This window comes from Adiantum capillus-veneris, chromosome 28, assembly GCF_014529385.1.
Source record: "Adiantum capillus-veneris isolate H3 chromosome 28, ASM1452938v2, whole genome shotgun sequence".
Classification (NCBI taxonomy): domain Eukaryota; kingdom Viridiplantae; phylum Streptophyta; class Polypodiopsida; order Polypodiales; family Pteridaceae; genus Adiantum; species Adiantum capillus-veneris.
The window spans coordinates 45,128,696-45,147,528 of NC_140958.1; the positions used below are offsets into that span (position 1 = coordinate 45,128,696).

General features: G+C 42.4%; 1 protein-coding gene across 2 annotated transcripts in view; it reads left to right on the plus strand.

Annotated features, from left to right (window-relative positions):
* Positions 1–18,348: 18,348 nt before the first annotated feature.
* The window catches only part of LOC147420362 (uncharacterized), a 34,639-nt gene continuing 34,154 nt past the window's right edge, over positions 18,349–18,833 (plus strand). Inside the window, exon 1 of one of the 2 annotated variants that reach the window (XM_086504223.1) lies at positions 18,349–18,792. In XM_086504223.1, coding sequence (XP_086360349.1) covers positions 18,575–18,792 — 218 coding nt within the window. In that variant the 5' untranslated portion in view covers positions 18,349–18,574. The remainder of the gene's footprint in view (positions 18,793–18,833) is intronic. The other variant, XM_086504222.1, reaches the window with a different exon arrangement.

The following is an 18,833-nucleotide window of genomic DNA, read 5'->3' on the forward strand; positions in this document are numbered from 1 at the left end:
TCCCCTAGATCTCATTAGTAAGATTTATATACGACGTAGGGTGGTGCTTTTCATGGACAAATGCTTTTATAAAATGTGAACCTTAAGACGTGCGAAAGTTTCAAAGTGACAAGTTAAACGAGGGGTGGGGGAGAAGAGTAAAAGGGATTGTATCAGGTACTAGAGATCGAAATGTTGGCCATCTATCAATACAATCTCTTCTTCCACAAGATTGTGCCCCTCTCCATTTCTCTTCTTTTTGTAATGAAAATGGCCTAATGGCCTATGAACTTTGAGACTAGCGGAATTAAGAGAATTAGAGTGAGCATTTTTGTGAGACTACATAGAGGGTGAACTTAATTAGCGATACCAACAGGACCATTATACTTAACTAACTTGGCATGAACAATACTTTTGCAAGGGAGAGAGTTAGAGAACTTGACAATAGTTGAGGACCGGATTTATGTGGAGCCGCGGTCCCCCCTTCGATAGGCTTTTGTATTATAGTTTCTCCAACCAAGAGAGACTTGGTACAATACAATCCTTGTGTTCCTTGTGACCTGGGTGATGCAATGAATATGGAAAGCTTCATGCATCACGAGCATAACATAATCTTTGTAAAAAGCATTAACCGTCCCCAGCTTCAGTCCAAGGCCTCAAACACCTTCAAAGGTGGAGAGAGCTAGCGGGGAATGAGGGTAGGGAAGAGAAAGAAGAAACATTCATAGGAGAAATAAATAGTTCCTCACCTATCATCACTCTTCCTGCTTAGCATAGCATAATAGCATATAATAAAGATGAACAAGATGGCAAGCTTAAGCATTAGAGCATGGCTCTTGGTTGGATTTGCATTCCATAGCCAAGAGTGTTGGTGTAGGCTCTCAACTTTGCAACAAACTTGGAGAAGGAGATGGAGTTCTTACACTTTGCCCAATTGAGAATGAGCTTGTGAGTCTGTGTGTGAGAGAATATACCCCCCAAGCACACACCTAGCTTCTCTTGGTCGAACCCTCCTTGTAGCTCAAGCTGAAATTTGATTGGACCCCTACGAGCCTAGCCAATCACATGCTTTAGTCACATCAAGCAACCATGCTAGCCTTGGGACAAGTGTCCCCCTTTCCCCTTTGAGAGAGAGGACTTGATAAATGCAGAAACAATTAATTTAATTAACTAAATTATCATTGGACCCCTTGAGAGGCCAACTAATAGTCTTTAGACACACCATGAGGGCAACATGAAGAGGAACTCGACATGTGTCCTAGTTGCTTCTTTAGAGCAAGCTTTCCTTGTGTGAGGGTGTGTGTGTTCTCTCTCATGCTCCTACAATGAGGGCTCGCCCCCTCATGAGTAGGGAAATGTTTGACTTTGTGGAACACCTCAAGCCCCTCAAGCACCTTAGTCATGGAGTACCTTAGCACCTTAGTCATTAAGCATATCAAGCACCATAGTTAGCAAGCACCTCAAGCACCTTAGTCAGCAAGCACAACAAGCAGCTCAAGCTTGGGCCGTCCCACCTCAAGCACAACCCTAGCTTGCCTAAGGTCAAAGTACTTTTAACACTTAACTTTTTGAGGTCTTTAATGAATCTAACCCTAAGGTCTTTAAGCTCCATTAGCTAGCCTTGCTCTTTGACAAACCATCTCTTATTTGGACCCCTTTAACCTTGGCCCCATGTTGAGATAGATCCATAAGCACATGTCTATATTCTAACCCTTGTTCTTGTTTCTTCTCCCACATTAAACGATCAAATTAATATGAGAAAATCATTTGGGTTGGTTAGATATTAGATTTATGACATTACCTCTCTCTTGAAATCATTATCGTCCTCGAGTATGAGGTAGAAGAGATAAAGCCTTAGTCATTAGTCGATCTTTTTTAGTAGGTAGAGGATCCCTTTTTACCCTACGACATCATTCCAAGATGGATGACTAATCCATTTGGTGCTTGGGAGATGTAGCTGTTGCAAGCACATATGCTGTCCATTTCATTCTCCCAAAGTAGAGTGACAAATTCTACTTGGTGTTTGAGAGACGTCGTCATCACAAACATGATTCTAAGCATGCATACTATTTAAATTTGTGCACAATAAAAATAGAATTAGTCTTATAAGACAAAAACATTGATCATTTAAAAGAAACATGTACATTTGCTTACTCTAATGTAGCATTGTAAGCATTGACAAGGTTCATACTATCCTTAAGCTGTATTCCTTGCATCCACCTAGCATCTTCAAAAGGATAAATATTGAACTTAATAAAATACCGTCGGATAATCTTACCATGTTGTAGTACCTTGTCTTCATGCCGATAGCTTCGGGTTATAGCACCTCTTCTTGGTCTTCGATTTCTTGAGGGTTTTCAATAATTGGTTCACTCGGTGGCTCTCCTTTGTGGGCCTTAAGTAGGCTCACATGAAAAGCATTGTGTATGAGCCAATGGTTGGGCAGCTTGAGTTGATTAGCCATCTCATTGATTGGCTTCAAGATTTGAAAAGGATCATAGTATCTTTTTGCTAGTTTAGCATAATACTTTTGATGGCCAGTAGGATTTTTGCCCGCGTTTGCCTCAATTGAGCCTTGGGAAACTTAACTAAAACCCAATCATTTTCTTTGAATGTTAAGGCCCTTATGTGCTTGTCAGCAACAAATTTTTGCCTTTGTTGAGAGATGGATATAGCCTCCTTAATCTTTTGAAAAGATTCTTGTAGGTCACGGCTATACTCATCGACAACCAAGATCTTCCCAAGTACTTTAAGTTGCAAGGGACTTTTAGGTCTTCCTCTATGATTTCAAAAGGTGCTTTTCCCATAGAAGTATGGACAATATTATTGTACACATACTCTACAAGGGGTAGGTACTTCACCCATTGTGAGCATTGATCTACTTCTGTAACATACATAAGTCTTTAGTATATAGAGTATCATAAGATTGGCTATCTCACTTTGGCCATCCGTTTGTGGGTGATAGGCCAAAGAGAAATTCAATCTTGTAACTAGATTTTCAAAGAGACCTTTCCAAAAATTACTGCTCATTCTAGGATCTCTATCTGACATGATGGATGTTGGCAATCCATGGTGTTTGAAAATCTGAGATATGAAAAGAGTTGCCATTTGGTGTGCCTTAATAGTCTTTTTGACAGGAATAAAGTATGCTTGCTTGCTAAACCTGTCAATTATTATCCATATTCCCATGCATAGACTTGGGTAATCCAAAGATAAAATCCATGGATATACTCTTCCATGGTGAATTAGGGATTGGCAATGGTTGGAGTAATCCACATTGCTTCCATCTATCATACTTGGTCTTTTGGCATACCACACATTTTGAAACATACTTTTGTATTTACACTTTCATGGTAGGCCAATAGAAGTATGTCTCTACTCCTCGAAGAGTAGGTTGAATGCCAGTACGCCCCGCATAGGGAGGAGCATGGGGTTCATACATAACTTTCTCACGAAGGAAGTGGGTAACACATAGCCTATTGCCATGGAGAAGATAACCATCCTGCAAGGTGAATGGCTCCTCTTTCTTCCCCAAAGCAAGGGCTATCATTATGTCTCTAAAGTTGGGGTCAGTAGCATACTCATCTATCATAGAATATAGATCATTGTGAGTTGCTATAGACACCACATTAACTTTTGGGTCATCGTGAAAGTGCATCGACCACTTGATTATGCTTACCAACAATGTGATGAATATGAAAATAAAATTGCGAAAGAAAATTTTCCCACCTCATTTGTTTGTCGGAAAGCTTGGTTTGCGTCATGAAGTACTTGAGACTTTGGTGGTTCGTTTGCAAAATAAATGGAGTCCCTAATAAATAGTGCTTCCATGTGTCTAGGACATGTAGAACAACTAAAAGCTCTTTTTCGTATATGCCCAAGACTCATTCATCAGCATTGAGCCTTCGGCTCTCATATGCTATGGCATACCCTTCTTGAAGCAAGACTACTCCAAGGCAATCACCACAAGCATCACCTTGGACCTCAAATGGCTTTGAGAGATCTGGAAGCATAAGGACTGGTTGGGAGGTAAGCTTCTCTTTACTCAACATTCTTCTTTGTTAAGTCATGTAATGGTCCTATTATTTGAGGGAATTTTGCTATGAAGCGTCTATAGTATGCACACATACCGATAGATCTTCTTAGCTCATGTAGATTCCTTGGGTTAGCCCATGCTTTTATTACCTCCAACTTTGATGGATCCATACAGATACCATCTTGTGAGATAATATGACCTAAGTATGAATCTCTTGAAGGAAAAATTCGCTCTTCTTTTGATTGATAAAAAGCTCGTTCTCCCTCAAAGCTTGAACAATCACCTGGAGATGTTCTTTGTGCTCCTCCAAGGACTTGGAGTAGATGATGATATCATCAAAGAACACTCCAGTAAATTTGTGGTTTCTCCATTAAAAGATTGAATGTGGATGGTGCATTAGTCAAGCCAAAAGGCATGACTAGATATTCATAAAAACCAAACGTTGTATGAAACGCGGTCTTTAGGATATCTTCATTCACTATCCTTATTTGATGATAGACACTTTTAAGGTCAATCCTACTGAAGTAGGTAGAGCCTTGTAGCTTATCAAACAGATCTTCTACCCGCGGTACGATGTTAACCCTCACGCACATTCCTATCACCTACAACGGACGTCGTATTATTTATTTGGTAGAGTCAGGTATCGGGCTTGTCGGTCCAATAGGAAAAGGGTAAGAGTGATCACTGATGAGAGGCGCACTCTAACTGGAACATTCAAGGAATTAGTTGGCTAAGCATGGGCGCCCAAGTGTGAATGGGGTGAGCTCATATAATAGTCAACTAAACCTAAAATTCACTTATTCTCTCATTTGTGCAATTGAAGAGTGCTCTTGCTCCATCTCCATCTTCTTCTTCTTCATCTCCTTGTGTGTGTGTGTGTGTGTGTGTATGCGTGAGAGAGAGAGAGAGAGTGCGATCGAGCATTGCGGCGACAGGACGGGCGGCAAGGCGGTTGAGCGCGGCGTAGCGGCGTCTCCCTCTTCTTCGCGGAAGGGAATCCTCCACGACAGGAAGCGTAGAGCGGTGAGTGACACACCAACGCCATCTTTGAGCTTACTAGTTTAGGCTTGTTGTGTGGTTGGAGCCATTTGTGGCTTGCACGCGATGTATTGGCAAGTTCCTTGCATTGACACGTGCGACATACGCGCACATTTTTGGCGCCGTTGTCGGGGAATGCCATACTCTAAGCTTGAATGGCACTCTGTGCTTCTTTTGTGGTGCAATTTGAATTGTAGGGAAGGTAAGGAAGGAGGATGTGTGTGCTGAGAAGAAGGATTTTGTGTTATACTGTGTGTTTTTTTGTTAATGGAGTTTTAAGGTACTGTGTTTATTCTCTGTGTATTAAGGTTGTTAGTTTTCTTTGTTAGTGGAGTTTTCAATGGTACTATGTTTATTATGTGTATATTAAGGTTGTTAGTTTTCTGTGTAATGTAATGTACAGTAAGTAGGAAGTAGATATGTGAGAGCTAATAGAGTGTGTTACTGTGTAACAGTAGGTGTATTAGTTAGAAGTAGGTAGATAGAGAGTGTGTGTTCTCTCGCGCAAGCCACGACGACCTTATCCTTTTATTATTATTATTTTTTTAAAGTAGGACCAGGATCGGGAATATCTCCTAAACCCAAGCCCAAGTTCAGACTCAAGCCTAGGGCCTCAATCGCTTTTTAAAGTTACGAATTTTAGCTTCACACGTAGCTAAAAATCGATTTTATGAGAACCAACGGAACTTCAGATGCCCGAAAATTGTGTTGTAAAGCACACTGCGACCCTCTGAGTGATACGCTAGTTTTGAGCTATCACACACTTCAATTTAAAAAAAAAACAAACAAATATTAAAAAAACATTAAAAACGTAAAAAATACGAGTGAAAACGGACGCGTAAAAAAGTAAGAGGTTAACCTTCGAGGTTATTCTCCAACGCTTGTAGGGTGTCAAAGGCACATGCATCTGCGCTCTGGTTGTGTGCTAGAGACGGAGCAACTAGAGAGAATTTTGACTTACGCGAGTTCTCAATATCCACCTACTTTAGGTTCCGGGCCCTTGGCGGGGACCCAAGGTAGTACAAACCAAGACCTGAACATAGCGGCTAGTGACTCTTCCTCTGACTACGACGTCATGGAGGGTTTCCCAATGCCTAATCCCGATAGCTCAAGCCAAGACATGCATGCCATGGGCCTGTGGCCGGGCTGAGCATGTTTAGCCGCCTGAAGGAAACCTTTAGTAGAGCCACTCGCTCCGAACATGGAGCTAATGATGTAAATGAGGGGGGTGGGGAAGTAAATTCTCCATTCGTGACCAACGTAGATCCTATGCCCTTAGAGAATGTGCATGTGAATACTTTATTCACTGCACCTCATGACTCTTCAGAGTTATTTCCCCTCAAGGTCATATTACCCGATGGTAGAAGCCTTGCCGAAGTGCAAGAGGTTGAGGGATATATCCTTGCAGCAAGGGAAAAGGAAGTCGAGAGCGTACGTAAGGCGGAGCAACGAAGAGAGTTAAAAGCGAAAGCCCCTATGTCAATATCCTTGCTAAGAGAGCAATTCAGTGCTCCTGACTTAGCAACCGCTAAGGGCCAACCCCTAGAAAGCAACATTGCATCTAGCTCAAAGGACACCCCTAGCACCTCAATCCTAGATGGAGTGTTCTTAAATGAGAACTGGGAGTACGAACTACAAACGGAAACTCTGAACGACCTATACACAAGTCACACCTATCACGTGGGTTGGTTAGATGTCCTACAATCCACAATGGGCGCTACTAGTGTGGAGGATCAACAACAAAGAGTTTGTGAGGTCATCCATAGGGTCATTGAGTTAGAGAGACAGAACAAGGGGATCAACATGCCTTCAATGGGTCTCATGAGATTCTTAGATATAGGAAAGGCTAAACAGCCGACCTTATCGCAAATAAAGACTCCCTCGGTAAGTCCGATGGATCCTCCATATATTGTTTCTCCAGGGCTCTCAATGCAATCTGAGCCCACAAGTGATAGCTTCACCTTTCCAAGTCTAACTCATCTTTCCCTTGATGACACCACGGCTACCATGCCTACCCCAATGATGGGCATGCCGAGAAACGTGCCATGGACCTCATTTGTTAGTAAAGCACCACTACATGGTAGCTCAATGCCTACAATAGTATCTACAAGTGTGTACCAATCGTATACACCCATGAGTCCTCATACTCATGTAGTCCCTACTCCTCCCATTGTTTCAACTACCTATGCTCCACAACCACAACACCCAAGCTCTTATTTCCATGGGACCATACTGGCTAGCATTAGCATGTCACATCCGACGTCTGATATGCCTAGGGCCACACATATGAACTTTGGCCCACCACATGGCACAACATGGTACCCAACGTGGAACCCAAGGGCTTCCTATGCGCCAAGCCCAATGCCAATACTTACTCCACATGTAGTCTTTGGAGCGCCTTCACCCACGGCGCCTGCTCACTTAGGTGACTTGGCAACATTTGCTCAAGCTATTGGTCGATCTATTGCTGAGAATATGCGTAACACGCCTGATAAAGAGCCTAGAAGTAAGGCAGTACAAATAGCCAAGCTCACACAAAAATTTAGTGGAGACGGGGATGTGAGAAAACATATCGAAGTGTTTGAACAAATATGCGATTCTCTAGGAGAACACAATGACCTACATAAGAGCAATGCTTTAAGCCTAACTTTAAGTGGAAAGGCTGGGGATTGGTATAGAACCCTAAGGGTGGAAGAAAAAATGATGTACCCTACTCTTAGGAGACTGTTCTTAAAAGAATACATACGAGAGAGAGTACTTTGGGGTGTAGCCTCTTAGCTCCAGAAAGCCCAACGGGAGGAAGGAGAGTCGGTGAGAGACTTTGTAAGTTGCTTGAAGCATTTGAATTCTCGTTGTAATCCAAATGAGCGCTTCAACAATAACCAATTTCTTGATAGATTCATTAGGGGGTTATGACATGAGGATATCTACAATGGCCTAGTCATTAGAGGTATCACCACTCGGGAAAGAGTCACCACTAATGCTATCCAATTGGAGGATAATTTAATGATTCAAGGAGAAAGAGTGTCTTTTGAGCCTAAATCTATTAGCTCGCAAGCATCAGGGCATCAACAAATGACCTTAAATCCTATTGCTAAGGAGCCAAAGATATCTGAGATGACTTTAGCAGATCTCACCAAGGCTATTCAAGAGAGTCTTAGAGATAATCGTGCTCCGCAAAACAATCATATGTATCCAAGAAGGGAGCAACAATGGTGCTCAGTATGCTATGGACCGCATAGTACCAGTGAATGTCCTACTTTTAGACTAAAATTCAATGGGAATTGCAATGCCTGTGGAAGGTATGGTCATCAAGCTAAGGATTGCATAGTATTTAAGCGTGAATGGCCAATAGACCAACCTTAGCATGGACAGACACACCTCGAGTGCCTGCATTGATGCCGGCCCCACCTCTTGAACAAACATCACAACACATGGTCCCTAGGGCCCAAAATGTTGTTCAAACAACACCCTTACCACCTCCAGTGGTAGGACTGCAACCACCACATCCGAGAATCACTTCTGTGAATCAAATGGGTTGTGAGTCATCTATTGCTTGTTTGGAAGGCTGTGAGGAACATATAGATCCTAATATTGCCTATGGGATGGATGTGCTTGAAGAAAGTCCACAATACTATATGGAGGACTATTGGGGACAAGTCAAACCTGTATATCAAGTAGCTGCACTTGCGGCAAGAGGCCAAAATATCAATTACACTGCTAAGAGACCACCTCTTCAATGCTATGAGTGTGGAGGTCCACATCGTGTAGTCGAGTGTCCTATTAGGCTACAAAAGAACGCCACACTAATGCAAACCAATCAAGTGAGCACGTCTACAATGCCGATACTCATGTGTAATCGATGTGGCATCAATCATTTGATTGCCCAATGTCCAAATAATCCAAATGCACCGAAGATCACGCCGTTAAACTTGATTGAAGTTACCGAGGAGCCATCACAAAGTACACCTGTGGTACCAGTAAACGTACTCACACGATCGATGCTCCAAAAACAAAACTATATTCTTGAGGAAAGAGACACGGCATCAATTGCCCAATCTCAAAAAAAGAAGAAAACACGAAGGAAGAGATCGCAAAAAGCAGCGAAGTCAGACCCCAGTTCAAAGACCAACATAGGGACTGGTGACGACCCCGTATATATGAATGACGTTGAAGAGGATTCTGATTCAGGAGAAACCATGGAGACCAAAACGACCACTAAGATAGAAACCAACAAGGAAGATCTTCATGAGCCACAATGGCCAGGATCCAAGAAGAAGATAGGAACTTATCCAAACCCTACAGAGGAGATTGAGCGAGTCAAGCAATTAAGGAGTTTGGTAGAAGATACCCAAAGGGATCTAGAACCAACACCTAGGAAGATCCAAATTACAGACACCGTGTTCCCTACGCAACAACAACCTCACCAAGACCATAGACCCTTAGCCATACCTAGTGTCATCCAAGAAGAAAGTGACTTAAAGTCATGGGAAAGTGGGCGTGCTCACTTCTTGATGGAAAGAATGTTTACAGAGAGACTACTTGATCCTATCGAAGAAATGGAGATCCCATCTTCCCCACGTCAAGGGACTCAAGGCCAAAAGGTGCCGTGAAACATTGCCAAATTGATGGATTTCATGTCTTCAGAAGTTAGAACCACCATCATGTCCAAACTATATAAAGACCCTGAGCTAGTCTCAGCTCTTCGTGCCTTCCTCAATGGAGAACTAAAGTTTGGGCTACCACAATTTGCACAGATGGATGGAGCTGGGGAGATGCCAATAGAGGAGGAACACTTAGATCCACAACCCAACCTAGATGAGTACCTTGTTATAGAAATACATGTTAACAAGTTGGGACAATACTTTGAGGGTGATGAATCCAATGCGACCATACCAATCACTACTAAGGGATTAACTGTGAAGGGAATCCTTGATGGTGGCATTGGGGTTAGCATTGTGACTAAAAATTGCTGGGAAACTATGGGAAGACCTCACCTTGCGACCACAACCATAGTAGTGAAGATAGCCAATGGGTCTATTGTTAAACCTATTGGGATGCTAGAAGATCTCAAGATCAAGGTCTTTGGACATAAAATAAGGAGTACCTTCATTGTTATGGATTTCTCCGAACACACTATGGCATCGGAGATGATCTTAGGACGTCCTTTCATGAGGGAAGCAAAAATGGTACATGACTGGTCTAAAAACCATGTCTACTTGCAATTCCAAGATTCTGTCATTCGAGTGGATCTTGTGACTGGTCGAGCACATCCTCTAGGAAACAACAGTTCACTCGGTCCCATTGCAGTATTGTTACACGTGTAAAGCGGACACTGATGTTGGGGAAGATTCTCCTTATATGGATGTAGTACCTGGGATGACTGAGTCGGACAATGTGGATTGGGTCTACCTAGAAGCAACCATAGACACTTGGGGAAACAAGGGGACAACCTGGGTAACACCTGAGGGGGATGAAATGCCTGTACCCTTAAATATGCTACAAGCAATGCATATAGCTTATGACAAGACTCATCCTAATATAATGAAGAAAACATACAAGTGGGTCCCTAAAGCTTCTTTAGCAACCATAGCCAGTGCTAAAAAACAGAAGCCTTGTAAAAAACATCCCACTCGCTCCAAAACATGTATAGAAACGTTGCAATGGATACCTAAACGACTATTGGAAGCCCAAGGCTACTATGAAGGAAATGATCAAATCTGGGTGCCAAAACGTAAATTGTGCTCTCACTTGTCACCGGGCCCATGTGAGCTCAATCCTGTGGCTCCAAAACAAATTGAAGATCGCGGAAAGGAAAAAATGACAGAATGCGACACACCCGCTCCAGAGCTAGTTTGGGTACTAAAGAAAGAACGATTTGTTCCACCTAGCTCAGGAAGGGGGGAGTCCCATGAAGCTTCTAGTTCCTCATGCAATGCATCCATAGAGGTAAAAGCTTCTCCACAGCCTCCACCTACAATAGTGGACCTCCATAAAGCTACAAAGGAATCCACACCTCCCAGTGTTCAAGAATCAAATGATGAACCACTTCAAGTTCGATCCTGGGAGAGTACCTTACCACCCTTGCAACTCGATGAGGCACCTAAGGTAATAGAAAACTACTGGCAAAAATCCTCACCTATTACCAATTGGAACAATTGGTTTCAAAGGGTGACGAGCACATTTTAAACGATATGATCTACCCAAGGAAGGGGGGAGTGTTTGCTGACAGTCATCATTCACTCACTCCCCTCTCAACCTTCCTCCTTGACCTCTCAATCTCCCAACCTTAGGGAATGTACATATAAAGCCTTATACTCACCAAAAAAAAAAGAGCAAGAGCAAATAGCAAACGAGTATGCACAATAAAAGTCAAAACATTGACTCAAACCTACACATTCGCATCCGGTACACTGAAACAAAAACCTATGCCATAAAACACCTTTGATCCTCATCACTCAAGTGATGGAGGGTAGGTAGGATTAGTACAATAGGAGTGTGTCTGTTTTAGAGTTGAGTGATTAGCAAAGTTCCTTTTTCTCACTGATGTGCCTCCTAGAGGTATTCTTTGTGTTTCTTTGTGTGTACAGGAACGTGTTATTGTGGTTAGTATTTAGACCTTCATGGAATATTTCTCTCATCCACTTTTCAAATCAAGCGCTATCATGAACACAAACAGGTGTTTCTTGTCCATTAGCATTGCCCCTTATCTTTTCGCATCCATGTTTGTTTGCTTTAATTGTGATTGTTAGCATAATATTCAACACATTTACTTAGTACCAAACATTAAATTCAATGTAATTTTTTGTCATAATCACTTGTCTAGGTTTAAAAATCAAGCAATCCGACTAAGCCAGTTTGACCAAGCTAGGCGTTAGAGATCTCCTCTTAATACCATGGGGAATGCCTTACTAATAATCAATGGTTACTTAGGTTCTTAATCCGGTTTAAGCAGCATTGTGTGAAATGTACTAGGGCTTTCTAGTGGGCTTAGTCCCTATTGACCTTTAGCTTAAGTATTATAAAGGGAGTTTACTAGTGTGATGAGCCTTGGGAGGTGTAATAGTGTCATATGACCCCCCAAAGTTACAAAATTAAAATACTGAAAACGAACAAACAAAAAATCAAAGTGCCACAATGTAAAATTTTAAGCTGGAAGAGAAATCTCAGCTTGATTGGGTACTTCACTCACATGTATCGCCTATGGTACTAGAGCCTTGAAAAGCAAAAAACCCAAGGCATACAAAATAAGCACACACATTAAAATTGAATCACTGTGAAAAGACTTTGGGGGGTCAAAGAAAAGTAAATAAGTCAGACGATGATTTCATGAGCAATTTCTTTTATCGTAGCTTAACTACAAGGTCTTCTAGGTATAGCCTCTAGTCAGCCCTCGAACATGAAATACTTGGCTCTCGCGATTAAACAACTTAATTGACCAGAGAAAATTAAGAAGCTTACCCATGGTATTAAAAGTCGATCTTTAGTACCTTTCGATCGTTAAATTAGAGACCCCAGACTTGTTTAATTTTTTACCTTTATAGCTGTTTATGCGTTTGATTATATTGCAATTTAATGTTTATACTGACAAAAGGTTTAAAATTTTGTTACCAACCAAATTGTCTGCCTATAATTGCATATGCTTTTTAATCGCTTATGAGAATGCAATTACTGTGCCAATGTTGTTTGATTTTGCAGTGATGACTGAAGGAGGCTAAGGACATTCATCTCAGATGCTCTTCCACCTCAACGAACGAGCTTCAACTCAATAGCTTCCGAGGACAAAATCTACATCGGGAAGGGGGGCATGTTAACCCTCATGCACATTCCTATCACCTACAACGGACATCGTATTATTTATTTGGTAGAGTCAGGTACTGGGCTTGTCGGTCCAATAGGAAAAGGGTAAGAGTGATTGCCGATGAGGGGCGCACTCTAACTGGAACATTCAAGGGATTAGTTGGCTAAGCATGGGCGCCCAAGTGTGAATGAGGTGAGCTCATATAAAAGTCAACTAAACCTAAAATTCACTTATTCTCTCATTTATGCAATTGAAGAGTGCTCTTGCTCCATCTCCATCTTTTTTCTTCTTCATCTCCTTGTGTGTGTGTATGCGAGAGAGAGAGAGAGAGAGAGAGAGAGAGAGAGAGAGAGAGAGAGAGAGAGAGTGCGATCGAGCATTGCGGCGGCACGACGGCGGCGTGGCGGTTGAGCGCGGCGTAGCGGCGTCTCCCTCTTCTTCACAACGAGGAATCCTTCACGACAGGAAGCGTAGAGCGGTGAGTGACACACCAACGCCATCTTTGAGCTTACTAGTTTAGGCTTGTTGTGTGCTTGGAGCCATTTGTGGCTCGCACGCGGTGTATCGGCAAGTTCCTTGCATTGACACGTGCGACATACGCGCACATACGGGAAATCTATTTTTGATAGTGATATGGTTTAGTGCTCGATAGTCCACACACATGCGGTGTATACCATCTTTCTTATGCACTAAAAGGACTCGAGAACGAAAAAGAGAGGAGCTAGGCCTCACCATCCCTTTGTCTACAAATTATTGTACTTGCCTCATGATCTCCTCTTGTTGAGCTTGGGAAACTGGATAAGTAGGATTGTTAGGCGGTGAGCTTCCTAGTAGGAGCTCAATTCGATGGTCATCATCCCCTCATTTTGGAGGTAAGTCCATAGGGATATCATTGATGAACATATCTTGGAATCCATTGAGAAAATTAGACAAGTTTAATTCTTCTTGATTCCTAACATTTATATTTGATGAAACATTAGGACCTTTTAGGGACTCCTTGACAAAAATCATGTATGCAGAAACTGAGCTTTTCATTGATTTGTCAAAAGCAGGAGAATTTAAAAGTGGTATAGTACGACCAGACTCACTAGGATCTATATACATGCTCGTTCCCTGTAGTTGAAGTAGATTCTCCTTTCAGAGAACTTCATGTTGGCAGCCATGTGGTTGAACCATGGTGCCCCTAGGATAACATCCTCATGTTGGAGAAAAGTATTTTCTGTCGATGTAGCTTTGGATATGAAGCCTCAACTTCCCAATCAAGGAAGTAACGGAGGCTTGTTGTCCCTTTAAAGCTTCATCGGCAGTTACTGCATCTCCCATCTCGAAAGCTTGAATGCCCAACTTAGTGGCCAACTCCATTGATATGAAGTTGTGAGTAGAGCCAGGGTCAAACAAAATGAAGGCATCATTCTCCCTTACCTTTCCCCAAGCATAGGATAGAGGTGACCTTTACAATGAGCATCCTCTTTTGGAGCTTCAATCGTGGAAGCTCTAGGAGTCTCGTTATGGGCATTTGTCTTGGGGCAAGAACGATAACCATGTCCTTGCTCCCCACACTTAAAACATTTGTGGTCCTTACAAAAAGCTTCTAGCTCTTCAGGAGAGAATTTATTTCTACCTTTGTAAACTCCCTTCTCCTTGGATCGATTGTTGTTGTTATTGCCCTGGGAAGAATTTTTGGCATTGGTTTTTCCCTTTGCATCACTTTTGTCTTTGCTTTCCATGGGCTTAGCATTCCTTCTAGCCCCTTGTTGAAAACTGATGTGCAAAGCAACCATAGTGTGGTGGATTACTTCGATGATAGAACCAGGCCGTTGGGAGTTGACGTACTTGGCCATCTCTTCAGGTAATCCCGCACATAATTGTTGCTTTTGCTCGGCAAAGTCTATCTTTTGAAAGACGATAGCCTTGAGATGTAAATCCCAAAACTTGTCCACATATTTGTGGATAGACTCATAGGAGAGAAGCTTCAAACTCCGCCATTCAGTAAGCACTTTTTCCTTTGCATCGCTTGCAAGGAATTGCTTCATGATGGAAACTCATAAAATTTTCCCTGTCTTTGGGGCTTCACCATTGCCACAAAGGCTAGCCCCCCATTGACGAGCAGATTTTTGGAAGTGCATAGCTACATGGTGTAGCTTGGAGGACTTCGTCAAGCCCTCGTCTCCAAAGGCCGTATCAAATTGCTGGATGAAGGCCAATACTTTGTCGATAGCACCAAAGAGGCCATCATAGGTGAGAAAAGAGATACTCTTTCCTCCCTCTTTGAACTTATTGAGCTTTTGGGACCTTCACCATGCAAGGTAATATTTGTGGTGTCCTCTCCTCTTGTATTTTCTAGGAGAATATCTATTGCTTTCGTTGGAAGAGGAGGAATATGGAAGCAGAAGGAGAAGAGGGTGACCTCTTTCTTGCCCTTTTCTTCCTTTGTTTTCTCTCGTCCCTTTCGGAGTGACGAGGAGAAGGACTATGGATTGACCGTTTCCTCTTGGGAGGAGTTGGTGATCGTCTAGACCGCTGTCTTTGTGGAGCCACATCTTCAAAGGAACTTAGGGATTCACTTTTTTCTCCTTCTTTGGATTCCTTTTCTCTTATGGGAGAGAGTCTTCTTTTGGGAGTCTCATCAAGAGGCCCCCTAAGCTCTCTCTCTTCCTGGAGAGGAAGGGAAATCCCATAAGCACGAAGTTGTTGGGTAATTTCGGTTTGCAAAGCAGGGTTGTCCATAGCTTGCTGCAACCTAGTAACAAGGTGATTAACAAACATGGGGGCATCATCATTAGAACCTTCATGTGCAAAATCAAAGTTATCAATGTTCATTCTACTCTCTTGGTCATTGTCAGCCATGCTAATTAAACTTATGCATAGATTACTACGTGCTTTGGTACCCTAAGGAACCTTAGTCTTTACTCTTCTTTACCTTTGAAAATTAGTCCTCAAGTAGCCACACCCGTGGTTTAGACACTGTTGATTGCAAAGACTAGTGGAGAGGGTCTAACATTGCTCTTGACTATGGCTCCAATTGAGCTTGCTTGTAGCTCAATAATGGTTAAGCCTCGAGAGGCTCCATTATTGAGACTATAGTTCCCAACACGGTGTACCTTGAACTAAGTCCTTCTCAACCAAGCTAATAGATCCCTGTTCCACTTACCCTATTGCAATGAACATGCCCAACCTTTCATGGACAACTTAAGGACCTCTCTCTTTAAGCAAGAAAAGAGAAACCAATAGCTTTGATACGAATGTAATAGAAATGGCCCATGAACTTTGAGAATAGCGGAATTAAGAGAATTAGAGTGAGCTTTTTTGTGAGACTACTTTGAGAACATAGAGGGCGAACTTAATTAGTCGTAGCAACACAATCATTATACTTAATTAACTTGGCATGAACAATACTTTTGCAAGAGAGACAGAGAGTTAGAGAACTTGAAAATAATTTGAGGACCGTATTTATGTGGAGCCGCGGTCCCCCCTCCAATAGGCTTTTGTATTATAGATTCTCCCATCAAGAGAGACTGGATGATGCAATGAAATTGAAAGCTTCATGCATCACGAGCATAACATAATCTTTGTAAAAATCATTAACCATCCCTGGCCTCAGTCCCAAGGCCTCAAACACCTTCAAAGGTGGAGAGAGCTAGTGGGAATTAAATAGTTCCTCACCTATCATCACTCTTTCTGCTTAGCATAACATAATAGCATATAATGAAGATGAAGAAGATGTCAAGCTTAAGCATTGGAGCATGGCTCTTGGTTGGATTTGCATTCCATAGCCAAGAGTGTTGGTGTAGGCTCTCAACTTCTCAACAAGCTTGGAGAAGGAGATGGAGTTCTTGCACTTTGCCCAAGTGAGAATGAGCTTGTGAGTGTGTGAGAGAGAGTATACCCCCCAAGCACACACCTAGCTTCTCTTGGTCGACCCCTCCTTGTAGCTCAAGCTAAAATTTGATTGGACCCCTACAAGCCTAGCCAATCACATGCTTTAGTCACATCAAGCAACCATGCTAGCCTTGAGACAAGTGTCCCCCTTTCCCCTTTGAGAGAGAGGATTTGATAAATGCAGAAACAATTAATTTAATTAACTAAATTATCATTGGACCCCTTGAGAGGCCAACCAATAGGCTTTAGGCACACCATGAGGGGAACATGAAGAGGAACTTGACATGTGTCCTAGTTGCTTCTTTAGACCAAGCTTGCCTCGTGTGAGGGTGTGTGTGTTCTCTCTCATGCTCCTACAATGAGGGCTCGTCCCCTCATGAGTAGGGAAATATTTGACTTTGTGGAACACCTCAAGCCCCTCAAGCACCTTAGTCATGGAGAACCTTAGCACCTTAGTCATTAAGCACCTCAAGCACCTTAGTCAGCAAGCACAACAAGCGTCTCAAGCTTGGGCTGGGTTCCCACCTCAAGCACAACCCTAGCTTGCCTAAGGTCAAAGGACTTTTAACACTAACCTTTGGAGGTTTTTAATGAAGCTAACCCTAAGATTTTAAAGCTCCATTAGCTAGCCTTGCTCTTTGAAAGACCATCTCTCATTTGGACCCCTTTAACCTTAGCTATGTGTTGAGATAGATCCATAAGCACATGTCTATATTCTAACCCTTGTTCTCGTTTATTCTCCCACAATAAATGATTAGTTTAATATGAGAAAATCATTTGGGTTGGTTAGTTATTAGATTTTATGACATCTTTTTGTTCTATTTCCCCCCTTTTTTAATGGAATATTTTTGCACGTTTGGAAGATTTTATTTAAGAAAGGCTCGGATTTGTCCTAGTGGCTCTCTCCATAATTGAGAAAGGGGAAAATCTCATTAGCCAAATCTTATAAAGCTCACCTTTTCATGGACGAATGCTATTCCCAGATTGTTTGAAGGGGTCGGGTTTGTTCAAGTCACTCACTCCAGGATTAAGAGAGGGAATAATGTCATTTGGCAAATCTTACTAAGCTTTTCCTAGATTGTTTTTAGGACTCAAATTTGTCAGAATCATTCATTCCATGATTAAAAAAGGGAAAATTCTCATTTGAAAAATCTTATCAAGCTTATCATTTCACGGACAGATTCTTTTTTCCCATATTGTTTTAAGGGCCTGAATTTGTCCAAGTGGCTCACTCTACGATTGAGAAAATCTTATTAGGCTTACCAATTAAGGCCCATGACATACTCATTAGTTTGGATGAGGTGCAAGCCTACCAGACCCAATGAGGTGCTCCGCTCTGAGCAGACACCATTACATAGAGCAGTGGACGTAGTTTGCCAACTAACGTCCACTCTCCCTACCACTTCATCCGAGGGGTCAGGGTTGACCATCAGTGGCGAACACATACTTCGGCTAATCACGTTGCAAGCTTTTAGCTTATCCACGTGCCTTCAGTCCGATTATTAATCGATAGCGTGTGACAGGGACCTGAATAAGAGAGTCGCTTCTTTTGCTTTGAGAGCGCTTTTCAACGTTGTTAAAGTAATCAATGTAAAGAAAGTGTAGTCGTCCTTGGCGTGGCGTGCCACGGTGCCATCGTGCAAAGCTATGTCGAAACCCCAAATACACACATTTCCAACATACCCACACACACAACGATCTCTCTCCCCTCTCCGGACAAGCTTTCACCGCAGAAGTGAACTTCGTCGTCTTCAACAGACGCAGCAGGCATAGCTCTCTCACTCCGCTTGATTCCTTTCCTTTGAAGTATCCCGAGCTGAGGAATTTTATCACTTCTGGTGATGGAGAAGTTGAAATGCAGCAGTGGAATGCTAGAGCAGAGGCTTTTCTTGTGTCTCTGCATCCTATCCTTCATGCTAGGAGCCGAGAGCTCCATTCACGAGTACAGACAGGGGGCCTTCGTTGAAAATGGAAATGCTTACCTTTTCTATGGAGGCAGCGAGGGCATACACGCATCCACTTCTAGCTATGGTGTCGCGAATGGGAGATCATATATTGGGTAAGTATCTCATGATCATAGATTTTTGGAGATTAGATACT